The sequence below is a fragment of the Cebidichthys violaceus genome, unplaced genomic scaffold (assembly GCF_023349555.1).
Source record: "Cebidichthys violaceus isolate CVI_PGR_0920_01 unplaced genomic scaffold, fCebVio1.0.p SCAF_15, whole genome shotgun sequence".
Taxonomy (NCBI): domain Eukaryota; kingdom Metazoa; phylum Chordata; class Actinopteri; order Perciformes; family Stichaeidae; genus Cebidichthys; species Cebidichthys violaceus.
The window spans coordinates 14985005-15012034 of NW_027176318.1; the positions used below are offsets into that span (position 1 = coordinate 14985005).

Here is a 27030-nt window from a genome sequence, read left to right on the forward strand (position 1 = left end):
AGCCTGATGGCCGCCATAGTGTTTACAATCGTATCACCAGCAGACAGGAAAAAGAACGGCGGATTATTGTTCCAACAGCACAGTCAAAGGGCCATTCAAAAGATGAATCATGCTTTCCTCCAAACATTAACAGTCTCTTCACAGATAGCGAACAAAGAACGGTCATTCACCGTCTCTGCCTGCCAACCAAAGACTGACAATGTAAGGCTTTTCTGCAAGTCAGAATTATAGCTTTGACAAGTTAAGTGATTGGTCTTGTCAGCGATGCAATCTGCTTCTAAATCCAGGATGCGACAAGGTAAAAATAATCCCTTGCTTTTAATGCTGCAGTGTGATGTTATTGTCTGGTTTACGGAGATAAATAACGGATGCATTTTGACATTTAGTTTCTTATCAGACACGCTTCCTTTTTTTGGGAATGTATCGACCGTTTCACAGCCGACGTCATCGACAATGTTTCTCCAGAGTTCCGACAAGATCACGAGCGTTTTTCGGGCGACAAGTGTTTCAGTTTAAAGAGTGACCGTGTTAACTGGTGACTCTCAGCCGAATGTGGTTGCTTGTCGTAATGGCAGCAGATGGAAACATGAATCAAATATGAAAGTGTCCTCATTAAAGCCTTCAACAAATTGAAAACACATACTCATCTGTGTTCATTATCGACCCCAACCATTTTACGCAACTAACTAAGAGCAACAGCGGACGCATTTGGCCGAAAGTCACCAATTAAACCGAAACATCCGCAGCATCTACGGCTACAAATTATTAACCATGTTGACTCCCACTGGACTGAACAAAGATGCTTGCGATTGTAGAACCCATTTTGAAACTCAATCAATTTTAAATTCGGAGTCTATGTCATGGTATTTGACTCTCTATACACAACCACGGATAACCTATTTGGCAGCATCTGGTGACTTGTATGCTGACTTGTATGTGCAGTACCTTACATTGATCACACTGTGGCAAATCCTGCATGCTACTGCATTGGTGTGTTTTCCAATTATCAACAAAGAGGCACTGTGGCCACCATATTTATCCAAATAGAATTAATCTACATATATTCTGGTTGTTAAACAGTATGATCTTTCAATTGGGGGCATTTCTTTTGTGGGTCAAATTCATATAAGATCATATACCGGCAACAAAAAAACAGAAAAAAAAGGCATTTTGACTGCATTTGAACGTTAAGTGGAAGCTTTTGGTCATAGGCCATGTGCTTCTGGAGACTTAAATTGGCCATTGCTTGCATTGTTTAAGGCCAGTCTTGTGACAGGTGGTAAGAGGTAGAAGGTGTTCTCCATCAGCTAGGTCGGTGTGGTCAAGTGGTTTGACGCTAATCATGTAGAAAGTGAGAACTCCTTGGATGCGTTTGGCTTCTCTTACTTTGAGGAAAACAAAAGTCATGCAGCATCAGGGTCCTGTACCTTTAACTCGCCATTTCTGGCCTGCTGTTATCTAGCTTGTCCTTTTATTTTTTTTTTGATTTAGACTTTCATTTCTTACCGTGGTACACAGAGCAGTCTGCCTCGTGCTGACATTATTGCACTGTGGCTTTCTTCAGTATGGGTGAAAGCAACATTAGAATGATTCATCTCCTGCTCTCACCGTCGGTGACAAATGGGCAGCGAAGCATATTCCTTAAAGAACACTCAGCAGAGTGAGAGGAAGTCTGGGTTTGATCGTGACGGAGCACATTTTATATGACCATGTGACTTTGACCTCAGGAAAACTAACGATAAAGTAGTCCCTAATTGGCAAAATGAAATGGTTTTGAGGATTTTAATGTGTCGCAAGCTTTCATTTTTTTTTTGGCAGCCTTTCGTTATATCATATTCTATTCTATTTGTGTTTAAATCTACCCAAAAACATCATTCCTGCTAAGTGGACGCTAATCGAATCTATTTGGTGCAGGCAGTGCAAAAGCAGCTAGCATCACAATGTCCTCCACGTCAGCAGAGATTCCAGCTGTTTGAGGATTGAGATGTGAATTACATAAAAAATACAAACCAAGCGATTAAACTCTGCAATCGTGTTTTTTTTTTCTTGATTTAAACGTATTCAATAAGTGTGATGTAGCATAAAAAAATGTGTGATGTTACTTAAAACTGTTTAATGGGAAGAATGTCTTTTGCAAACCATGAAAACTGAGTCATGTGATTGCCAATATGCATGAATAGTTAATGCACCATTCGGGAGTTTGGATTTCCATTTCACGTTTGCAAATGTTTGCTCAGAGACTTTCACTTTTTTTTAAACAGCTCTTAAGGATGAACCGTCATTATGTAATCGCTGCTCGATTTTTTTTCTGCCCGGGATCCTGGGGGCTGCCTCCGAGTATTTTATTTTGTTCTCCGCTCAAAAGCATCGGGGCTGTGGGTTTGCCTTCGGTCACGTTCGGGACGTTTCAGCTCCTTTTAAAGGGAAAGCCTGTGTTTTTATTCACCTGGGCACATTCTTTCTCATACCTGTCCCCCTATTGATTTACATTTCAACCTCAAGGCGTTTCTCGAACGCTTTCATACTCCACAGTATGAGCGCATAATAAATTGGTAGATATTCGGCAACTAGCTGAAGGAGAGCTCAGCAGAATATAAGCGTGTTGGTAGAAAAGACTGAGATTCAATTTCAGGTGACGAGGCAGTTTCAAGCCAAAATGGTGGGGAAACAAAAGTAACCCATAGTGTGCAACATATTTCAAAGTACGGGACTAAAACAAATGACTTAATAATAATATTCTCAAGGAAAAAGTAAAATGTAATTCCTCTTTATTATGATGTGATGGACTCTCGCTGACAAACCGTGGAGTGTCGTGACCGAGGGAAAAGGGGAGTCACGTCAGTTGGTCATCTGTGTCTCTGGGGGGGGGGAATGGGGAAAGCCCGATGTGTGGCGCCGATGAAACATTTGTGTGCCGTGCGCCTGTCAGACCCGCTCACCTTTCACATGCAACGCTGGGACGTTGAAATGTGAGAGAGATGTTAATTGGACCTTTGTGGGACGGGGGGGAGATGGACAGGGCGTCCCTACTGAATCACAGATCTGAGGTGGATAAGAGGCGAGCCACGGGGGTTGGAGGGGTTGGAGGGGGTGGGGGGGGGGGGGGGGGGGGGAACTGGAATTCTAATGCTGCTTGAATACGTACGCTAAAGGTTAAATTCTATGCTGTGTTTTATAAACTTTGCCTTTTCCCCCCCATTTTCCAATTTTTAGACGTGAACGTACTCCTTCTGTTTCGATAGCGTACAACATTGCTCAAGCATTGGAAAATATTGCCTAATTCCCACTGTCAGTCACCACTGTTATTTTTGCGGTAGTGTGTGTGTGAGCAGATTTTCTTAGGATTGTCCTCCAGAACTGCGCTCGAACCGTTCACTTTGTAGCAACATCTGGCCGCTCCCTCGCCCCGAGGACTGCGCTTGTAAAGCTAGGGCACCGTTGCCAAAAGCGTCAAAGCGTCAGACAGCTCTCCGTGTTTCAAATGAATCTGAATGCTCCTAAAGTTGAGGACCCTGTTGCCCGGAGCCCCATTCCAAGCTTTAACATCCAGCTATTACCAGAAGTGGTATTTATACAAGCTCACGTCGCTATCGACCCGGACGGATTGTATACAAAAAAGTGTAAATAGTGAGTCACCAATTTAAAAAAAGTTGGACAAAGGAAGGAAACCCTGCTGGTGATGGAGAGAAAGAGGAAACGAAGCAGCGAGAGGAAGTCATCGTTCCTATGTTCCCCACAGATGTGCTCTTTAAATTGATTATTTCCCTTGTTGTTTAACGCTACTGCACTAGATTTAACTTTTAACAGCCTTTCTAACGTCAGCGTGAAAACTCTAGTGTGTTCCCAGCCCACACAACATACTGCACACCTTGCGGTCTACATCACCAGCTTATTCTGTGTTTGGATGGCGAGGCGGCGTATTTGTCTGTTGCGACTCCTGACACCCCCCCCCCCACGAGTCTCCGCAGGCACTTGAAAAGCAGTGTGGCGAGAGCATCTGCGAAACCCACCCCCCAAAAAAAATCTCTCGCACTTCACCCTCTCATGAGGGAATCTACCTGGCAGCGGGAAAGCAAGCTTATCTGCGTATGAAATGCTAATGCGAATAGCCCCAGCCCCACATGGTGGATGAGAACACACGGGGCTCTCTCCTCCGTTGTAAAACCCACCTGCTCTGTGTGTTTTAGCATGTGTGAAACGGTGAAGCCTGCCAAACCCCGGTAGCCTCAGCCTGAATTTAGACTTCTCAGACATGAAGAGGAGCAAGCGCTGTAGGGGATATGAATATATTTCCATGCTGAATCCTACCTTGTGTCTATTTCTCTTGTTCTATTTGGCAAGAGGATGACTTCAATCCCAAAAGCATTAGACGCTCATCCAGGTAGGGCTGAAACGATTAGCCAATTCATTGATGAGTCGGAAAGGGAATTTTTTAATTTTTTTTATCAAGCCAATATCCTAAACAATGAATTGGTTTATTAGTAAAAAACAACAATGAACATTTTCTGCATAATGCTGATGGAACCTTGTCTGGATGTTGTGCAGCAGTGGCTGCAGTGGGAGAAGAGCGAGATGATGATGATGATGATGATGATGATGATGATGCGAGTTGAAAAACTGTGTTGTTTTTTTTCTCCCTGCAGTGGCCAGCAGATGGGGGCTGTCTGCTCCATCCTGGCACTCCGGCTGCACGATTAGAGCTCAAGAATCCAGCCATTAAACATACGACAGATGGGACATTTTCCATCTTCCACCCAGCTCTCATTAAGCAGCCAAACAACATATAGCCGGGTTGACGAGTGCAGACATGTTTCCTAATTTGACACCGACAGAAAAAGAAAGATCTCCTCCTCCACAGATATAATTAAAGGTTGTTTAACTTGGCGTGTAAACACGAGGAGACGGAACCATCAGAGGCCTCCCCGCTCTCATCTCGGCCCGAGCCCGTGTGAGGAGCGGTGCGTTTTTTGGGTTTGAGGTAATCAAAGCCGAGGGTTAGGACAGATGGTGTTTGAAAGGGTAGTGTACTGGAAGGACAAGTCGCTGTTGACTCTGGGAGACGTGGTGGGAGGGGGGGGTGACTGACACACCATCCAGCCCACATGACTCAGTGGGAGTCATTACTGCAATGGGCCTAATTACCTTCAGGCCTAATCTGTGTTTGAAAACCTGCTGCTTATTGCGTTTAATTACCCACAAGTGTTGGAAAAAGATTGAAATGCGAGGTTGGAGCATTTGTTTTGTTTTGTTTATACTTTTGCATGTGCATGAGGGAGAGGAAATAGATGCAGGGATTGTGACGATATGTCATATTTCCAAGCTTCAGATGGCTAATTGCAGCGTCACTGTCGCCCTATACTTCCTGGACTGTTTACGCTGAGGACTTTTACCGTCCTCGTGCTCTACAGGACCAGCGGGTTTGACAGCCAATTTATTTTCTTTCTGTTTTGTTTTTTTCGCAGCTTACACCTTCATTTAAGATGTAACCCAGACAGATCTGTAGCCTGAAAACTAAATTACTCTTGGCCTCATCACTTAAGGCAAGATGAAAGAGAATTGATTTTCAGATCTCGGTTTTGACAAGGAGACGAGTCGAGGAGAGTTTAATCTATAGAGCCGTGTCACGACTATCAGATGATTTTAAGGTTGTCTTCTGATCGTCGTCTGTAATGTGATCAAAGTTGTGTTCCTGCCAATCTCAGAACCTCTTCTGCTCTCAACATGGACCTGCATTCAAACAAAACCTGTTCGAATGTGATCGGTCAACGCTACTCGGACTACGAACAGAAATCATCCGACACCACAATCTTTTTTCGGTCTGCTTATGAATGCAGAATCTGTATAAAGAGATTGTATTCTTGCAGGTGTTGAAATATGTGGACAACACCCTCATCACATCAAGCTAATTTGCAAATCCTGACGTGTCTCACAAACCTTAAACTAGACCAGAGTGGGAAAAAAAGCTCCAAGGCAGTTATTGTAGAACAAAAAAACCCCCAACGAAACCAATTCATTCAGCCATGATCCCCGGTGTGTTTTCTAGTAAGATGGCACTGTGGAAATACTACAGTCTGCTTGGCTAAACCCCCTGAATGGCTGGCACCTCTCTCCAGCCTGTTCGTCTCCTCCAGTCTCGGTGAACCTCCAGGGTGTGCCGCACACGCAGAGGATTGCCCCGCTTCTGAAGCTGATCACACTAATCTGCTTCCTTTCACAAACAACGAGTTGGGTCAAATGCAAGGCAAAAATCGTTTGTTTTTAGAACGTGTAAAGATCAATCAAATGCATTTTTGTAGTTTTGACAAAAGTGGGTGTTATTGTTTGTCTTCTAAAAAAAAAAAAAAAAAAAAACCCATTTTATACAGCGTTTGGCTCACAGTAAATTCGGTGATGCATGCAGTCCACGAGTTCAACATCTGAGGTATACGACAGGTGTAGCTGCTTTTCTATTTGATGGACTGTAACATATAATTATTTTTGATGTGACTAATAAGAGCCAAACCAAGGCGGTAGTTTTGATTTATATGGTTCTGACATGAAATGAAAATACAAGGAAAAAGCTACTTAAAGTGTAAAACTACATATCGTTTACATTCTTTGAAATGGCCATCAGGTTGCGACGCCTCTGGCTGCAAAGAGAAGTCTGACTGTGTAGAAGTCTATGAGAAAATGACCCTACTTCTCACTTGATTTATTGCCACAGACCATAAGGTAGTAATAATAATAATAATAGTAATAATACATTATATTTATAGAGCGCTTTTCAAAATTCTCAAAGATACTTTACAAACGTTAAAATCGTCATTAAAAAAAAGCTAAACACAAAACATAGAACACACATTCGTCACACAGCAGGTCGGTGAGGTAGGAGGGGGTTCTGATTATGGAGGGCTTTGTGAGCGGGGAGAAGGACTTTGTACTGGATCCGTTTAGGGACGGGGAGCCAGTGGAGATTCTGGAGAACAGGGGTGATGCGATCGCGGGAGCGGGTGAGCGGGCGAGCAGCAGAGTTCTGGGTGTACTGGAGTTCATTCAGGATTGTGGATGACGTGCCGTGAAGAATGCTGTTGCAGTAGTCGATTCTGGAGGTGATGAAGGCGCGGATCAGAGTTTCAGCAGCGGATGAGGAGAGTGATGGGCGGAGACGGGTTATGTTTTATAAGTGGGGAAAAAAAGGCAGTTCTGGTGATTTGGTTGACGCGGTGTTTCGAAGGAGAGGTTGCTGTCAAACATGACTCCGAGGTTGTGGATGTGTGAGGAGGGAGACAGGAGTGGAGTCGGCAGAAGTTGTGACTGGTTTTAGTGAGGGATTTGGGACCGATGATCATGTCAGATTTATCACAGTTGAGTTTTAGGAGGTTGGTTTGCATCCATGATTTAATGTCAGTGAGGCAGTTGGTCAGAGTGGAGTGAGTAGCAGTGGTAATGGCCTTTGTGGAGCTGTAGAGCTGGACATCATCGGCATAGCAGTGGAAGTGGAGACCATGTTGACGTATGATGTTGCCATGTAATATGGTAATGTCATAGGGTATGCTTTAGGGCTTGCCTACCTCGTGATTGACAGGTTGTTTTCCATTCATGACAGTTGGTTGTAACATTTTGGTCAAATTTTTCAATGTCTTATTGAGCGTTCGGTTCCACCTTCTTGTGTCACTTCTGGTTCCTAAATAACAAGATGGCGACTGCCAAAAAAACAAGATGGCAGATTATAAGCAGATAAGAGCAGATTCTACATTCATCTGCAGAACCTGTAGGCAGCTGAGACAATATTTCTGGTTTCTGTTTTGTAGTCCGACTGACCAATCGCGCTTTGAGTTGGTTTTGGTTGAACGCAGGTAAACAGCCGTTGGGTTTGCTATCCACACAGGCTGTCGTCTGACAATGATTAAAGCTTTTATATTGGTTTGAAATCAGCTCATAAGCTGGCTATTTGTGAAACAATCTGGTTGTGCAGAATGATGTGTTGCTTTTATACTGAAACACATTCCACACACAGGATTTAAACAATGGAAGGAAAGAATAGACGAACGTGTGATTATTAAGTTGCTGTGAACAAATATGTCTTCCTTTGTACTAATAATGTAACTCAGCCCTCTGAGACTCTACTGTCTCTTACACAACACAGCTCGGGTATATATTTAGGTTTTTGATTGAAAAAAGACACTGGCCTCTGCAAATAACCCTTAAGTCAAAGTAATTCCTTGTAGGAGTATGGTATACGGCTCAAATACACTCACGGTATTGTTAAATCAAGGTTTATACTCGGCTAATCCTGAAACACACCAGGTACTTCCATCACATCGATGCAGGAATCATATAGACATCAATTTTTTTTTCATAAAGCAATATTGCTGTTTAATTTGCAACGTTTGCCCGCAATAACAACATACATCTAGAGAAATAACAGCCACCAATATTTGATCTGAGAAAAAACTCTACTGCCTCAACTCACTGTTTGTATTGTGTCACCCAACCCTTCACATTGACAGTTGCCTTTAAGTCCAATGCAGCCAGATCCTGTGGCCTTTCCCTCTTACAGTGCATTCAGTGTAAAGCTAGACATAAGCCATAAGCAATGCAGTCTTATTATTGGTTTTAGACGAGATGCTAGTGCACATACGGCATCGATTGGTGCAGAGGATGTGTTTTGGCTTGCTTACCATTTTTGCAGGTTCACGGAGAGCTCCTTTTGGTTCAGCAGAAACAACAAAGAAGAAATAAATAAATTCATGCTCAGACATGAGGAACATTTCACAGCAGCGTTACACTCTGATTTCACACAAGCACATTGCTGTGTCACTCATTTTCTCCTGTGCTGTTTGCATTCTGCCTGTACATACTTTAGCCCTCTTGGTTTATTTACATCCGCTTAGTAAAAAACGCCGCCTAAGATCACAGGCAGCAAACAGGCGCTGTAAATGGGCGGGACATGTTTGTACTTCCTTTTCATAGGTGAGGTGAAAAGTCAAGAGTCTCTTTGGCTGCGGTCTATCTCTGCCCGGCCCTCTTTTGTTCTGAGGACAGAACAGCGCTTCAGTGATATGTGTTTTGACCCGCCCTAGTCTTCTTGCTATCTGGTGTTTGACACCGGCAGAAGGCTGATGCTGTGAAATCGAATGCAGTGGGCGAGCTCTCAGCGGGGAGCCCAAAACATTAGCTATTAGCGGCAGGCGACAGATGCCTGTTCTCTGAATTGAGGTGTATCTCTGTTGCTCTCCCAACATCTCTCTCTCTCTCTCGCTGTTTTTTCATTATACTTTATCTTTCTGCCATCATAAGCGTTCGGTCTCCTGCGGAGTCATTAGTGGTTTGGGTTACATGCAGTAGCTGTTGGCTGTACTCCGGTTAAGGTGTTATTCAGCTGTTTTCATGACCGGTTGATTCCCTGTTATTGTGCTTTTCTGTTTACATGAATAAATAAGGAGACAGAGACGGAGTATTTCTGTCTGCCGACGGTGTCCTAGCCACATGTCGAACAGTTCACCAGCAAAACAATATGAGGTGTGAAAGGTTTGGCATACGGTAGCAGTGGGGGTGACAGGAAGAGGGCAGATGCTGGCGAGGGATCTCTGGGAAAAATCTCAAAGGATGGTTATAGGTGTTTTTTCTGAAAATGTGCAAATGTACGGACACGTGCTAAATCATGTGGCGTAACCTTTCTCAAAGATATTGAATAGTTTAGTACATACAAAACCCGAGCAGTGGGTCCTGGGAGACAAATGATTCGGCAGCTCTGCAGTGTGGAAGTCATGAGTTACAGTTGCATCTCATTAACATTTTCATAATTGATTGGTTTATTTTGAGGAGTTGATAAATCATTTAGTTAATGAAATATTTAAAAAAAGTCAGAATTGTTCTTCAAGAGTTCCAACAGCACAACATTTTTGAATTGCTTTTGGCGGATCGACGGTCCGTGGAAGCAGAGGTATACGTGATTGATGAAACAACGACTATAAAAGAGACAAAAGTTTGACCGTCCCTCAATATTTTCTGATTTCCCCACCCGGCCCTCAAGCCTCAGCCCATTGGTTCCTATTGATTATGTAAGATCTATTAAAGATGAGTCTAGGGAAAACAGCTCACAAATATATTGGTTCAGTTTTTAAAAAGATTGATTTTAAAAACAACGGTAGTTTTTTTTTTAGAAAACATCGTACAACCGGCAGTAAATGGTGCATATGTTGGGGACTGTTTCACATGGCGCTTGGAACATAACTACGGGCCTTTGTGTGGCACATCATCGCGAGATAGAGACTGCATGCATCCTGCCAAAATCTCTGCGGCTGCCGCTGTGCATAACCCATCCTGTTAAACGCTGCACATTATTAAACATGCCACGGGCAGAAGGCCACACAAAACAATATCGTCATCATAAAAATGGAGGGATTATTTCCATTGACGGCAGCCAGATGCCGTTGATTCCATGGCTCCCTTGTAAAAAAAAAAAAAAAATGTCGCTCTTGCATGATAATCAGAAAATGAAGAGACTGACGGGGAGAGAGAGAGCCCCAGCAGGTGAAAGTGAAACCACTCATTCTGACAGTCTGACTCACTCGGGTACCACGATTGTCTCAGCGACGCTTCGACTCTGTGGGAAGGTTTGCTAGAACGTGGTTTGATCGTGATGTTATTGAATCACATTGAAACAACAACCTTAAAATCTCTCTCTGAAACAGCTTGTTGGAAAGAACTCAATCAGTATTCTTTGCAGGGCTTGATGTCTTTTTTTTTCTCTCCGTTATTGGAAGAGAGCGGGGGAAGCGGGATTTGGGCGTAGCTCTACCTATGCAGATGAGAATCTTTTCCCAGATTACACGTGTTTAGTGTGTGGCTGGAGTATTTATCCTCCGCTGCTTTTAATCCAAGTCGATGCGGAACAGACTTTGCCTTCCCCTTTCACTGTCGGGGCTGGCAGTAGGAATTACCCGTTGCAGCCACCGCACTTAGTCAACATCACCAACGACGATAGTCGATAGTCGGGCTGCGCAATTTGCATGTAGAGATATTTTGAAACATGGGGATTAGTCAGGGGTTCTAAGCAAATCTTAATCCATATGTATGTAAAAAAAATAAATATATTTATATTCATAAAAAAAACTTCAGTGATTATCCTTCAAAGTGTGTGCCAGTCATAAGTTGCATTAATGTCTCGTTTTAGCGCTGTGCTCTAATGTTGCCACTGTTGCATTGTGGGAGATAGAGAGCAGCAGTCTTTGAAGTCTGTCAGCTCCTGTATCCCGTTTCATATCAACATATGTGTTTGTTCGCTTGATAATCCCCACAAAGCTGCTATTCTGCTGGAGCGCACAATGTTGGACCAACTGTCCTGCTATTAGTCATTTGTTGAGACTTTGGTGTATCTTATTTTTATTATCATTTATGGGACAATATCCAAACTTCTGTTTTCATTTTGTGTCATTGTTTTACAGTGTTTCACTTGCTAATGCATGCAGTTGGCTTTCATTTAGAAGGATTTTCCCATTTTTGTGAGAACTCGGTGGGAAAACTCAAAGAGTTCCACACCAGCCTCCACTTCCAGTGGCCCATTTAAAGGGACGTTATCACCACTACCACTCTAATAGCTTCAGATTAGTAGTCATGAGGCTGATCACCGATGATACCTTGGATGGAGTTGCTGAGTAGCCATGGCAGAGAGTATGAGCCAGACCTTCAACTTGTTTGATCTTTGTTCATCTGTTACCGTGTCAAAAGGTGTAGTTTTCCTCTGAAGAGGGGAACTAACCGTGAAGATTTTGAATATGTGGTTGATTTATCAAAAATAAACCTACCTCCAACATTTCCCTCGCCATAGCGAGCCTTTTTGTAACTTCTTGGCGGTAGAGGTGTCTCCATGGAATTTTAAACTTATGATATAATTCCTTTGAGAGGCTAAACTCAATGTTAAAATCTAATATCTGTTGCTGGTCAGGTTGTTTTGGCCCAAAGTCAATTTAAGGTTCATGTTTGTATTAAGTTGTTCACAATGGACGGAGCTGCTGCCTCTGGGTACCTCTGGCTGGACAGCTCTTCCCACGCTTTCATTAAAAACAGAAGTTCTGTGTTTATCAAATTTAGCTTTATTTCAAATATACTTTGCAGTGATAATAATGCAATGGTATGATATCTGTTGACCATGCCAACCTGTTCAAACTCAATACTGCAGCTCTGTCAGTTCCCCTCGGTGTCTTGTACTGAGACACAGAGGCACCCTTTAGTGGTGTACGAGATGCTCCGGGCCTTCAACTAACTTCATTGTAAACCCATCAGCATTATTATTAAAGGGTCAGAGCAACGGATGTAGTGTCGGCTATACAGTGTGCAATGGTAGTTGGGACAAACAGACACAGGGCTTTCACCTAGGAGACTGCTGTTCATGTTCTATGTGAAACTAGAAGTCAACATTGATTCATTTAGCCGCGTAACTCATTGGTCACATGACTCCTTAGTCATGCTACTCATGTGAGTTGTTAGTCGGTCCTGTTCAACATCAACCACAATCTTTTCCTAAACCTAGCTTCCCATGAAGACTTGCATTGACAGGGTCATTCTTGCCACGCCCTAAACGGACGCTAGAAGGTTACGTAGAGCGTCACGGGTTTAAAGATTAGGGACGCTAACCAAGCGTCGGTATGTGACGGACTGGGAGTGAGAATGTGTTGACTGCGCCGTCGACAGGGTTGAAAGCTCCAAAGAGAGCTATAGTTAAGTCGACCCTGAGAATATTTTGTCACACAGCAGGTGTACAATGGGGTGTTTTTTAATGTAATCACCAGAGCCTGGCAGAGCCGGCGATGTCAGCAAGAACGCTTTTGTCTCGTTTGCAAATTGAGCATTCTGCGCTCCTCCCGTTCGCCCCGGCGCAAGCTCGAACTCGACGCACTCCATTTGAGAAATGCCTCGTATCTCACTGTATAGAAACCTCAAATGAGATTCCGGAATCGGTTATTTGCTTCGGTTGTGACATCACACAGAAGGGCATCTCAGAACAGCAAGGTCAAATTCTGCAGTGAGCGGCGAGGACCGATTTCATGCTTCAGCAGCACTTAAATAATATATCTAACTATAAAATCCTCCCCGAGACTAGATGATTCTCCATAATATCTCCTCTCTAAAGAACACAGAGTTGCACTCGCAGGTGTAATGCACATTCTTGTCAAAAGATTAGCAGAGCTTCACTGGAATGCTTAGTAGGAAATTTAACAAACCTTGCAGTCATTTCTTTTTACTGCTTCAATGCCATCTTCAATATATAGTTTTGATATAAAAAAAGAACAGTTTCCCTTTGTCTTTTCCGTTCCACTGCCTCTTAAAAATCCCTCTCCGCCTTTCTTCTGAGTGGCTTGATGTCTCTCCTTATCATAGTAAATGTATTTCTTCCTGCCACACTTATTATTCACCGCGCCGAGAAACACGGTAAGCCTCGCAGAAAGCCTCGGTCCTGATTAAAACAGTCGAATCAAACCTTTTTCTCCGCCTACTCATCCGGCTCTGCTCTGATACGCGACTTTGACCTCACATGGCGGTATCGGTCTCTGACCTCATCATGAACGCTCTTTTAATAGCACTGTGACTCCTCAAGTCTAAAATAGTTTGTATCATCTGCATAATGGCAAAAAATAGCCGGCATACCGGAGTCTCTGTTGCCTGTTTGTACTTTTTTCACAGTCGACCGGTTTGAAGAGCATGTCCTCATCTGTGAGGATTTATGAGTTTCAATTTAATTGGAGGGAATTAGTGGACATTTAGCTTCTAATATCCATCAAATTAATCTCTAACTCTGTGTTTCTCTTCCCCCCCTCCTCTCTCTCGCAGGAAATCCAGAATGGCTTCCGGGATTAACCTCTGCACTTGGTAGAGCTACCCAGAAGTTCACGTCCGTTGGCGCAGCATCTCACAGCCTGGGAAACTCCATAATGTAAATGTATCTTGGCCTTTTTTCCTTTTCATTAAACCTTCCGCTTTGGGCCATGAACCTTAGAGGATCTACCCGGACCGCTATTTCCTTAGTTTGGATTTAGATTCCTCTTTTGCTGGGACTACTCCACGGGCCTGCAGCGGTGGCTGGTTGTGGCGGCTGCCGCGGCGGGAGTGGGAGGACCTTACCACTTTGGATAACTTTACAAAAGCACTCGCCACCATGAGGATATCCACCACCGCCTGTCTCTGTCCCTTTCTGGTCTGCCTCTGTTTCATCCAGAGGTGCTGCGGGGCGAGCCACCACGTCCCCGCCAAAGTGCCCTCCAAGAACCAGACCAAACTGGCCAACGGGGAGACGGAGGTGCACCACAGGCCGAAGCGAGGCTGGATCTGGAACCAGTTCTTTGTTTTAGAAGAACACTTGGGACCGGAAGCACAGTATGTGGGAAAGGTAGGATTGTTCTTTTTTTATTGAACTGTCTGCAACAAAAGAACTCTTTTTATCCCAGGTAACTGGTTTTTGAACATCTTACTTGGCAGTTTTCTCTCCCCTCTTGTTCATTGAGGGATGGGTTACAGCAGGACCAAGCTGTTCTATTGAGGTAGATTGCCACGGCGGCATTTTGCACGCGTTTTTTTGTTATCTTCTGATGTGGAAATTCAGCGCTCATTTGTTGAAGGTGTGTCGGTGTTTGTCATTACAATGTTGGACTGATTTCCTCTCATGATAATGTCCAAAAAAAGCATGCTATTATCTGTAATTAGGGAGTGGCTCTCAGCATGTCTGCCACTCTCTACATCAAGCTATCTTTGAACTGGAATATCAGATTTGCTCTCGGTGGGAATTCAACCCAGATTTGATCTCTTGGTGGAAAATGAACCACCGCGGTTGGAAATTGGGCAGTTCCGCAATGGGGACACAGCTAGAACATTTTCTGAATGGAATTTCAGAGTGACCGATGTGCCTCACAGAGGAAACCATAGTGGTGGGTATTCTTTCTGCTTGTTCATAGAGGGTACGGCGTGGCCCGGTTGTTGGTGGTGACTTTTCTGTTAGCTCCACAATAAGCCACAGGGAGCTGGTTAAGTCCTCTGCTTGCAGATTGCCTGCCCTTATCTCCTGAAATGTTAAAATGTGTTTCTCCGCTGCAGTGATCATTATTCTAGGCACTCAGGCACAGACTAATCCCCTCAACTGCACTCCGAGAGAAAGAGAAGGAGAAAGGCAGAACGCTCCTCCGACTGCACATATGTCTGTATTTCAACAACGGGTGCCATTTGAAGGGAAAATGGATGAAAAAGGGGGATGACAAGCTTGGAAAAAAAGGTGAAAGGGGAAAAAACAAAACAAAACAACAGTAAATATCACTTTCCTATACTGTTTATTGAAAAAAACCTGGGGTTTTAATCACAAATGTCCTTGCGAGGCAGGGAAGAAAGGTTATTTATTGGTGAAACATGTTTTTGGTAATATTATTTGACGGATGAATGAACCATAAAATCCCACAGTGCCAACAAAAACAATCCCTCAGTATTCACGAGGCATTGTGTCCCCAGTGTCACACAATAACAAAGACATTTGCTGCATATTCAAAGTTTCATTTTGTCGATGCGTTAACCGCACCGAGACGCGGTTACTCGCTCACACGTTGGATCCGTCCGCCTGGAAGTTCATGACTGGGTTTGCCGGCTCATACCTTAAGGCTGTTGTTTGTCTATGTGTGTGTGTGTGTGTGTGTGTGTGTGTGTGTGGGGCGGGTGCCGCTGATGAAAGCAAACATAAACAGCTAATCCTGGATGATGATAAAGCACTGAGAAGACACATAAACATTATTAAGGAATCAATTTGACATGCATGTTTAAAGAGATGAGGTCTCCAGATGGTTAGCACAAAAAAACCCATTTAATTATGTGGGTTGGGACTTGTGTGCAGTGTCCTAATGTGGCCAGGAGACAGAATGACCCTTAATTAGACGAAGACAGGAGAGGAGGAGGAGGATTAATGCATCCAGCACGTACAGCGCTGTATTGTGTGTGTGTGTGTGTTTTTTTTCTTCTCCCCCTCCTTCCTGTGCTTGATTAAAAACTCTGGACATTAGCGAGCAGCAAATGAGCAGCTCCACTCGGGAATTGCCGACACAGTCTTTGTCGATTATCGCTCTCGTTGAGAAAAAAATGGGACTGTTTTGAAACAGACGTTTTGCGATAAGACGCGAGGACTCTTACGTGCAGAAATGGAATTTTAATAATCGTGTGGTCAACATAAAAAAAACCTGCAAGGTCAAACATCGCACAAACACGCCATTATGTAAGACTCGGTCTTGGCAGCAGGTGATGTTATGCGTACTTTTTTTCTTCTAGTCTCACATAAAGGACGGCATCGAGTGACTTCTGTGAATAAGTGAAGCAGCCAGTCTGTCAAGAACATTTTTTAATCCCCTTGAGGTATCCCATAATCCCCCAGTGACACCTTTCTGGGGAGGCTGACGCATTTTTTGGGGGGGAAAATGACAGCTTTGTGCATGAGTGAGGCGCAAATGCTCGGTTGCGGACAGGGCTTGTCCAGATACGAGACGGGAGACAACCCGTTGTCCCGACGGGAGGTGTGAATGTCTCCGCGTCAATCTGCTCAGCGTGGCGCCTTGAAGCAGTCGGGCAGGTTACGGACTGGATGGTAATTTTTTTAGAAGACTTTTGCAAATCCCCGGACCCAGAATGACTGTGTGTGTCGCAGTGAACGGTCTGATGCAACTTGGTTGGATGAAAAACATCAGTCAGGTGTCCTTGAATCGATCCATGTTCGCCCACTGCTGAAATATACAGTAAATAAAGTGAGACTTGACGTCTCATTGGTCTTATCCTGTGTTCATTTGCAGGGCAGAGTAGCAACCTCTAAGAAAGGTGCCTAAATGTTTTATTCATACATCTAAAAATGGATTGTGCTGTGACAGAATCAGGCAACTGTCTTGTCGTATGTACAGTAATAGCTCAACAACAACAAAAAGGACAAGAAAAGAAAGAAAATGAAGCGAGGTCTTCACATAAAAAAAATGCTTTTCACCCACTCTTTGCAATGCAGGAAACACATGCATGCAGATTGGAATGTTGTCAGTATTAAACCAGTGAGGTGTAACGTGAAATAACAAGGAACATTTCACAGTCGATGTCACATTATTAGCATGCGGAGTTGGGAAAGAGAAACATCCTGAAAATGGCAGATATACTACTTATCATCCACTGATACACACTGAGGCATGCACATGTGAGTGTGGAGGTGGCTCTGTGTCTGGGTGTGTATTGAGAGTTCAACTCAAGGTTTTCATGCTGCGGCTCGGCGACATTGAGTTTTTTTTGGTCGTCCGTCCCAAATTTGGCATGAAAATACACTTAGACTCAAGGATGAACTGATTACAGTTTGGTGATAAAAGGTCTTGGACGTCACAAACACGTTTTTTGTAACATTTTGCACAGACAAGGACGTTAACTGCTTGTGCTCAATATGATGTCTTCTTCAAATAGCTTCCTTTATTGTTACTCTATTGTTGTTTTAATGGAACTGAAATGCACTGGAGAACTGACAGAGACAGAAATGTCGCCAGTGGCATTACAGTCCAGCTCATATATGAGTAGTTTAGCTTTGTGTTAAGGGTTACTTTCCCAACACTATTGATTATTTTGTTTTCTTCTGTTTTATTATAGCTGGACGGTTCCAAAATATGTGAAAGTAACCAGCTATTTAGTTGTTACATCGTCTCGAGCGGTGCCCAGATTCTGGTCTACAAAACTCAAAGATATTCTACTTCCTATCTATGCAGGGACTGTAGTTAGTGACAGTGTGGGCTCCGCGGTAGCTCTGACAGTTGAGGAAGTAGCAGCGGGAGGCGGGGCTTAGCAAAGGGTCAATCGTACACTCAGTGCATGCACCGGCATGTACACTCAGTACGAGTTGTGTGTGTGTGTGTGTGTGTGTGTGTGTGTGTGTGCGCGCGCTCATGATTCATTGATTTCTCTCATCTGTGTTCGAGAACAGTCTTTGTATGGGGAGGTGACGCTTTCACCACACAAGTGATGGTGAAACAAATCAAGCGAACCCAGTGAACAGTTTCCATGGAGTCACCAACTGCAGAAAATAACACTCGAAGAGTCTGCTGCCTGTGCAGGCATGCCTAATATATCCTAAGTGCATTCCGCTGTCCTCTGGCTGAGACGTTCAAACGTATTAGCACCATTTAGACACTTGAGGCTGAAGCCATTTGCCCTCACTCGCTGCCAGAGCACGAGGCAGAAACTTCATGTTTTCTCGAGCTCGTCTGCTGACGGTTTCATTTCTGTCTGAAATATCAAATTTTTAGCAGCAGTTAGAGAGAGAGAGAGCCACTAAATGAGTGTCAGAGTTGCTTCCGGGACTCTAATAATCTCATTACTGTACATCAAGAAGTCAAACCGTCCTTTTGGGAAGACAACGATTCATTCCGTTCCTCTCCCCGCAGATGTCAAAAATAGAGGACGACCATCGGGGCGGATCTCCGTTGATGTGCATCGGTAGCACGTCTTCGTCGCACCCCTCTTGATGTATGGTCATTAGGACGGGCTCTCCATCATCAGGGCTCACTGTGACTGTTACAAATCAATCGAAGAGAAGGGGGGGGGGGGGGGGCCTCCGGAGGAGTTGATTGGGAGGGACCACGGTCAAAATGTGGTGATAATCAGACAATCAAGCACGCCCACACAGAAAGTGATTAAGTCCTCTTGAGTGAAGTATAAGAAGAGCCGAGATTTAATCAAAAATGAACCCCCCACCCCCCTTCACTAATTGCAAATATGAAGCCAAGGCACGGATCATCAGCTAGGGAGTTCAGCCTGCTTATTTCTCCTTCTCTTCAGACACCCCCCCCCCCCCCCCCCCCCCCACATTTTTGATGGAATAAATGCCCAAAACAACCTGACTCCCACCTTCAGCTCCCCATTTCTGCATCAGCAAGGCTTTCAACATCAAAGCCATGCAGTTTTTAATGAATCTCTCCAAAAGCAACATGGAGTAAGCGTCTCCGCTGTTTGTCCAGCGCCGGGCCTGATTACTGGAGCTGTGAAGTCACAAACAAAGAGCACGCAGATAAACAAAAGATGCTGCTGCAAACAAATTGATTTATTAATCGTGAGTTTCGGCTTCCGACGATTAAATGAACGTAATATCGGCTGCGATATAAAATGCATCTGAGCAGCCAGCCACCAAGGGGCGACGGAGAGGTTCTGGCTTCACTTTTAGGGAGCTGTCCGCAGTAGAAGACTAATAACAGATAGCTGAAGAAAACATTTGAAGGCTTGTCTTGATGCAAATATTTGTATATCTGCAGGATGTACAGGATGTACATGTAGCACAACACGAAAGTGAAAGCATTGCTCTGTTTTTTTGTGCGATACCAAGATATAATGAAGCTGAAAACATCGATCAAAATCATTAGGATTCATCATTTTGGCCCTAGCACTTTACTTACAATAATTAATAAATCAGCAGGGGATCGATCAGCTGAGATGCAGCGACCCTGGCTGTATTTTCACATATTTGATGGCGTTTAGCCTGGTGTAGATTTTGATCACACGTCGGAGTTTCGCGTTGTTCTCGTTCCTTTTCCGCCGGCAGAGAGACTCTCCTCGTTTGCCTTCTTGTTCTCTACCCACGGTTCATAATGACTTGCGAATAACAGCAAGCGAAGCAATGTCCTTTTGTACAAAGCAGATAGCAAACAAAGGCTGGCTTGGCACATACATTATGTGGATCTGTAACACCGAATAAGACCGAGACATTATCAGTGGCTTCCACCAATAATGTAATCCAACCAGGCACATACATTATCAGGATTTGCGGAAAAAAGGACTAAAAGCTGTTTTCTGAAGAGGGAAGTAAGTGGAGGAGCAAACTAGACGCAGGTCAAGCTCAACAGAGCAATCGTGAACATTGTGTTCCATGTCATGTACTCCTTTTCTGAAAAACGTTGATATATTCCATGCTTCATTAAACTTACATGAGGAGATTACATTTTTTTTTGACTTAACCTTAAATGGGACATGAGTTATGCATGTTTCCATTGCAGCATTTTTGGCAGCTTCATATTTTTTTTCTTCAGCAGAGACATTGGCAGGAATAGAATAATTGGCATGGCGGCTACCGGAGATCTGAACCTCGGTCTTTGTGCGCGACGCTCCGTCGGCCCAGAAATAGAGCGTTTGCTTCTTCTTTCATCTGCTGTGGGTCAACAGCTTCTTCTGTGGTGGTTGGCCGTCATTATAGCGGTTTTGAGCAAATCCATTCATCAATGTTTGTAAGTTATTGTGTTGTTGTCAAGTTGGTTGTAAGGTAGCTTTGTTGTTGAGACTGAATGGCTGCTACGGATCACAAAGCAATGTGATTCCAGCAGTAGACCCAGCTTTAACGTCTGATTATTATTATTTTATCAACATAGGCTCATAACTTTCAGTGAAGATTATGGGATAATTTCAAATAATAACATTTTATAATAATACTATATGTAAATCTGGTTAATTCACAGGGCCGTGTCGTTGTGAAGTCAATAAAATACAGTATATCACAATAATATATTGTATATACATATATTGTAAATATCTGGAAGAACATGTTTTTTTTACGAGATGAAAGACGAGTTGATAATCTACCAATCAGAATGAATTACTTCTAATTTTGATAATTGCGTTGGTCATACAGGTGCTGCTTACAGCTTCTATTTCTATTCATCAGAGCAATGTTCACACTGTGTTCTGCTAACTCACAACTCCTGACTTTTCATTTTTTCGTCAGTTTCCGACAGCCTAAATTAGCGATTGAATAACCATAATCACCGGTTGTAGCTCTAGTTTGATTGCATTACCCATTATTATTTGACGTGATAATGTTCCACACTATTTGAGGTTGCAGAAAATGCTGCCGCTGTGGCAGATATCCGTCAGCTTCGGAGGAGGGCTTTGTTCCTCTTTTCTCCCCTTAAGTGACTGAGACACGGAACAAGCGCTACGACGGAGTCAAAAGTACGCCGTCTGACTGCGAGCACCAATTAGCTCGTGAACACAAACAACTTAAGGCTCCTCTCGACAATGAGTATGCAGAGCCCAAACAGTGGAAACATGCAACTTGTTGACAAAAGAAGAGTGAGGATCCGCTTCCTCCCGGGTTGCTCCTCTGGGCGTATGATGAAATTATAAGCCAGGTTCTCCTTGAGATTGGAGTGTTTTTTTTCTTTCGTTTTTTTTACCGCCGGCGGCTTCCGAGCCCCCAGACTCCGTTGATCTTTTTAAACTCCTCAGAAATGCATTGCCAGCTGCCAGCCGCCAGCCACATGCCAGTCGTGTCTTCCTCTAGTCTTTAATAAAGTCGGCCGTAGAGACGGAGAGATAAACGCAATCCCTTGTTTTGATGACCTGCGGAGGAAAAAGGATTCCTCTACAGCGCCGCGAGTCTTCGTAGGAAGACGACGACGACGCAACACACGGCACAATTTCACCTTTCTCGTCTTCACTGATCCGTGTGTATGAGATATTGCCATTCATTTCCATTCATTATATATTGCCCCCCCCCCCCCCCGTCTCTCTCTTCCAGATTGCCACACATAAATCGGAGGCACGTTGAGCTCATTTCAGCCTTTTTTTTTTTTTAAACACTAATTACATAAAGGCGAGTTGTCATGAAATGTTTCTGTGTGATCAAAATGAATGAAGCTTGAATAAAAGTAGCCCAGCGCTGTAGTCGAAATGCACAGTAGCAGCACCCTCTGCAGAGAAATGGAGCCTTGTTGTTTTCTTAATCATGTGACAGAGCTTTGCCCAGAGCCCAGTTTTGCACAATCAGCTTTGACTGAGAGAAGAGGAGCAAATAGAAACTGAACTGAACAGCAATGAGGGAGGTCTCTGTCCAGAGCAGCACGGACGCTCAGACGCTCTTTTCTTTGCATCTCACAGATGGTTAGTGAAGCGTCCTTAAAGCCAGGAGACACTCAGTATCAGTGTAAGATCTAGCAATACTGGTTGTGATGCACTTTACTGTTCCAATACAAATAAACAGTGAACAATTTCACCTGATGGATGGACGCAATACTGATCACTTTTAACTTACCAATCCTTTACACCCCAAAGGGTGTACGTTTAATTCACCTAATATATTCAAATATTTGTGTTTTCGCTGGAATTCAAAACAAGGATTTGATAGAAACTGATTATTATTTTCTTTTTTCTGATGATATGTTGCATATTGAAGTGTAGGACACATCTGTCGTGAGTACACGATGGACCATGATGGGGTATTATGGGACATGAGGGTGATTTCTATGGCAATCAAGACCGCCTAACATACCGAGATCTCCTGAAGACACTCGCATCGAAGCGTGGATCCTCATGGCTCCTTCGGGATTTGGACGTTGAGCATTCCTCTCATTGTTTTTTTTCTCCCAGCTGGCGTGACACTGCTGTACTTTTTTAGCTTGTGATGTTTTGTGTAATGGCCCCCGCAACCCGTCGACACCTTTTTATCGCCTATAGATTGTTGGAAGGCGGCGGTCGCCATATGCATCGTTGGTTTGCACTTCGACGAGCATGATTCATTGGCTCCTGCAAAAGGAAGTCAATGGCTAAATTAGCACTGTGACTGGAGGCGACGTTACATTTATGAGCCGGAGTTGTGGCGCGCTGCAGGACAGAAGTGGATATGTCCTTGTAGTCGTTATAGAAGTGGTTCCGCCTGGTTCATTTAAATGATAGAATTTATATGTAGGAATTGATTATCAAACTAATGTCTACACATATATATATAATTCAAAGAGTGCAACGATGGGCCAAACAATGTCAACACAAGTAATTGTTCCCATCCACACTGCCTCCGATGTGTAAACGCAGTCGGAGTGGTTGCCGTGGAGGTTGTGTTTCATATTAGCACAACCTAGCAGCTGATTAGCTACCTGATTCAACAGCATCTTTGACTCCTTATCTAATTACAGGCCCGGTATTTACCATGGGAAGTACAGGCGGCTCTCATCCAGAGTCAGGTCTGCTATCGACAGTGGCTTTCTAATTAGTAAGTTATTCGCTAGTCCAGGTTTTGATTAGATGTGGCCTCAGGATCTCCGCTGTTCAGCTCGTTAAATAACTTGTGTCTGTTTATGGTTGAGCATTTATACTGGCAGTACTGCAGTTCTGTCTCTGTGGTTGTTCTCATTGTTAAAGGAGACGCGTCATGCTCGAGTTCAGGCAGATAAGAATTTTGTTTTCCTGCTTGAACGTTTAAAGTAAAAGAAAAATAATTGTTTTTCTCATGCTGTTGGTCTGAATGTACCTGTTTCTTTAAGCCCCCATCACAAAAAAAAAAAGGGCCAGCCTGCTCTGATTGGCTCGTTAGACAAATAGTGTGCACCTGTGTACAGGTTACCTTATTTCAGTTTGTGGGTTGGTAGGCACTCCGTCAACCCAACTGTGTGTGCACAAGCACTGACAAAGTGGGTTTTCCATGATACGCCCCCCTTTTAAAAGGTGTGCTCTGCAGAGGTGCTGTAAAGCAGGTCCTCATATCAAATAATTAACCAGCATATGAGGACACTCATGCATACACAATGCTGCCGTAAACAGAGAGTGGTAACAGTCGGTGGAAGTACTGCACTTTAAAAAAGGTAGCTGTGCTCCAATTTAAGAGTAGAAGAAGAAGAAGAATGGCAGCCAAACTGTTCCAAAAGTGACAAATAAAATACTAATGAACCTGAACGTGACAAAGGAAGGAGAGACAAATCTGATTGGTTTGTTAAATCAAATGATTTCTGATCTAGACAGCGAGTAAAAAACACAACAACAACGACACATTCCCCAGTTTGTAGGTTGTGAGATGTCCCTTTTGTCCCCTTTAGTCGAAAAATACACACCAGGTTGGTTTAACTGGGCTTCTGGGTCAATACGGTAACATGTCATACCTCCCAGCAGAGATCTCTGCGATGCACATCCAGTATAGGAATCAGCAGTGCTGAAATAGTGAATCATTATGTAACAAACAATCAATCAATGAATCCAGTCAATAACGGGTGCGAAGTTGAATGCCCTTAATAAAATTGAACAGTATGACGATTGATTGTTTCTAAAACTGGGTCACCGCCAAAGTAGACGGTCTTTTCTCAGCTCTGTTCTGTACTCCAAAACAATTTAGCGGTGTCCTAATTCAGGGACTGCGCCAGTTAAATGTGTTTACAGCAAAATCAATGCAGTTTGGTTGGCGAGTTATTTTTTTTTGCAAGCTTTGCAGGGGAACATTAATATGAATCCTTATGTATCAATTAGATCTAGAGCTGGGGCGATGTGGCTGATATATATATACTTTTATTCATGTCAGTTGATATTACTCTGCAAGATTCACTTTGACTTAAAATTCCCTAGTTGTACATCCAGAATCTATTCAGATAAGCAAATTATACAAAAAGAAAGTTGTTATTCAAGCGTGTCTAAACCCTGAGATATTTACAGCCAGGGTCAGTTATGAGCTTCTGTAATATTAGTTTGTTTTAGTGGTGATGTGATAAACTTAGTCTTTGTTTCTGGCTTAGTAGATGTACATACATCAGTCTAAGTAGACTAGCCTTGCTTGGGAGCGTTTCATCTTCGACGCCAAACGGGGGCCATACTTCACCGGAGTGTCAGTGATGTTGTCGCTGCCTCATTATTCCACAACAGCTCCTTACATTTAAGGATTCTGTGAATGTTGAGCCGGGACACAGAATGCGGCGGAAGCAGCTGCCTGCCAAAACCCACATACAACAACACCGTCACTTTCGCTTTCATGAAGGATGTCAGAGAGGGCATTTGTGCGCGCCGTCGGAATAATCGCGGGAAAAATTCCCACGAACGCCCCCTCGAGTCGGAACAACAACTCCAGAGCAGCCAATGTGTTGGTCTAGCAATAAATTGCTACACGTCTTCTTTGTGGCGTCCGTGTTGTTTCCACATTTTGACGTAAAGCTCACGAACACGCCGAAGCTGAAAGAACATCTTTTCTACTCTCTGAGTTCTGTTTGTTCCTTACAAATCGCCTCTAAATTGTTCCAGTGGCAGCGTGTTTGTTCCCAGCAGCGACCTGCGGGTTTTCAATCCGCGCTTGCTGTCTCTCATAAAGTGTTTAGTTAGCCTACTGCTGGCAAACAACAGCTTCTGCTGCAGCTGACTGTCTGATATTGAGTGCTGCAGATTTTGCGGCGGACAAGTCATTTCTAGCCAAGATCCCCCCCCCCCCCAACTAAAATGACTTGATGTGTCATGATGTTTGTTTCCAACAACATGGGCAGCAGGTCAAACATAGCTATGCGACCAACTAACTGTTTAACAGCCTATAAACTGCTCAGCTGCGGTGGATGAATTTAGTTTTAGGCCCTAATATTCTTTTAATTTAAAAGAAAAAAGATCTTTTTTTTCGTCAACATTCATGAATGTTTCTCTTGCACTTTTAAACAATAATAATACATGTATTATTGCTATGCGTGACGGTGTGTTTCTCATGTCTTTGGTGCGTTGATGGGAGGAGAACAGGAAGCAATGAAGGTTTTAGATGAACTAAAAGTTCAATCATCTCCCCCGTCTACACTGTAAAAAACTATTCTGTGTAATGTACGGTAAAATACTGGCAGCTGTGGTTGCCAGAACTTCACCGTAAAACATAAAGTGAAATTGTATAGTACGTCACGGTATGTTTCTTTTGCAACCGTAGATTTCACAGTTGAGAACTCTTTTTTTTCTTTACAGTAAATTACTATAAAAAAAAAACATGAACCTGTTTACGGTAATATGCAACTTAACGGTAAATTACTGGCAGCTGTGGTTGCCAGAATTTCACCGTAAAAAATGAAGTGAAATTGTATCGTACATCACGGTATGTTTGTTTTGCAACCGTAGATTTCACAGTTGAGAACTCTTTTTTTTGTTTACAGTAAATTACTATAAAAAAAACCCCAGAGATTTCATGAACCTGTTTACGGTAATATGCAACTTAACGGTAAGTTACTGGCAGCTGTGGTTGCCAGAACTTCGCCGTAAAAAATAAAGTGAGAATGTTGGATAGCTATAGCATGTGTTGAGCTGACCCACCCGAGTGGGAGCCTATATTGGAAAATCATGTCGTGTTTGGAAATAGCTTTACATTATCAAGCAACGGAGCTCATCGACGGTATATCGGAGTTTCTCATTCTCCTACTGAGAATTACAATTAATCTTGTTCAGTTTAGATCACGCTCACTGTTTAGATCTCACTGCTGACACATCCATAATCAGACGCATCAGCAGTGAGATCACAGAATACTGATTATTCCCCATCAAAGACAACGCAGAAGTTACACGAGACGTTGAGTAGGCCTGTAACAATAGCGACCTTATGGACTTATCATACCGTACATGGATAACGACCTCGCTCATGACCTCGATATTGCCTGTTGTGTTTACATGCATATTATCATATAAGATATGAAGTCATATTTTTACACTTTTTTTTAAATATTCTTAAGAATTAAGAGTTCATTGCTCTTTGAAAGGATGTACTTTCATCGTTACGCATTATATCAGAGTCTTAAAATGACAATATCATTTATTGCAATTCTTTCTGGCACAACATATAGTAGTTATCGTGAGAGTCCTAATATGTAGGCATGTGAGATTTCATATTTACAAGTTCAGTAGGATGTAAAACACCTTCACCCGTTTCATTTTGCCTCGTATGGTTATATTGTATTATGTATTGTATTATGTGATGATAAGGACATATTACACTTTTTCGCCAGTAGAGTCAGAGCACATCCCCTTTGATTGGTGTAAGAGTTATGTTATGTAATTCTTCTTCTTTTTTTTAACTACTCAACTTGAAACATATTTTTGAATCTGTTTATTATTTGTTTTGACAGATGCACCTACGGATCAGACCCTTTTGTTAGTTTGTTGTTGTTGTTGTTGTTGTTGTGATAACTCGCATATAGAAGTGCTGACCTCTGCTATATCTGACAGATGTTGATCACACAGACAATGACTCACCTAGTAATTGTGAACGCATCACTTCAAAGTCCCTTTTCATGACATTTTAAATGCTTTTGTTATTTT

General features: G+C 43.1%; 1 protein-coding gene across 3 annotated transcripts in view; it reads left to right on the forward strand.

Moving 5' to 3' along the window:
* Positions 1–27030, forward strand: part of LOC137872027 (cadherin-18) — a 144803-nt gene that overhangs the window by 71581 nt on the left and 46192 nt on the right. For 2 of the 3 annotated variants that reach the window (XM_068710223.1, XM_068710222.1), the window contains exon 2: positions 13813–14368. In XM_068710223.1, coding sequence (XP_068566324.1) covers positions 14138–14368 — 231 coding nt within the window. In that variant the 5' untranslated portion in view covers positions 13813–14137. Of the gene's footprint in view, positions 1–13812; positions 14369–15172; positions 15245–27030 lie in introns of those variants that run through there. The other variant, XM_068710224.1, reaches the window with a different exon arrangement.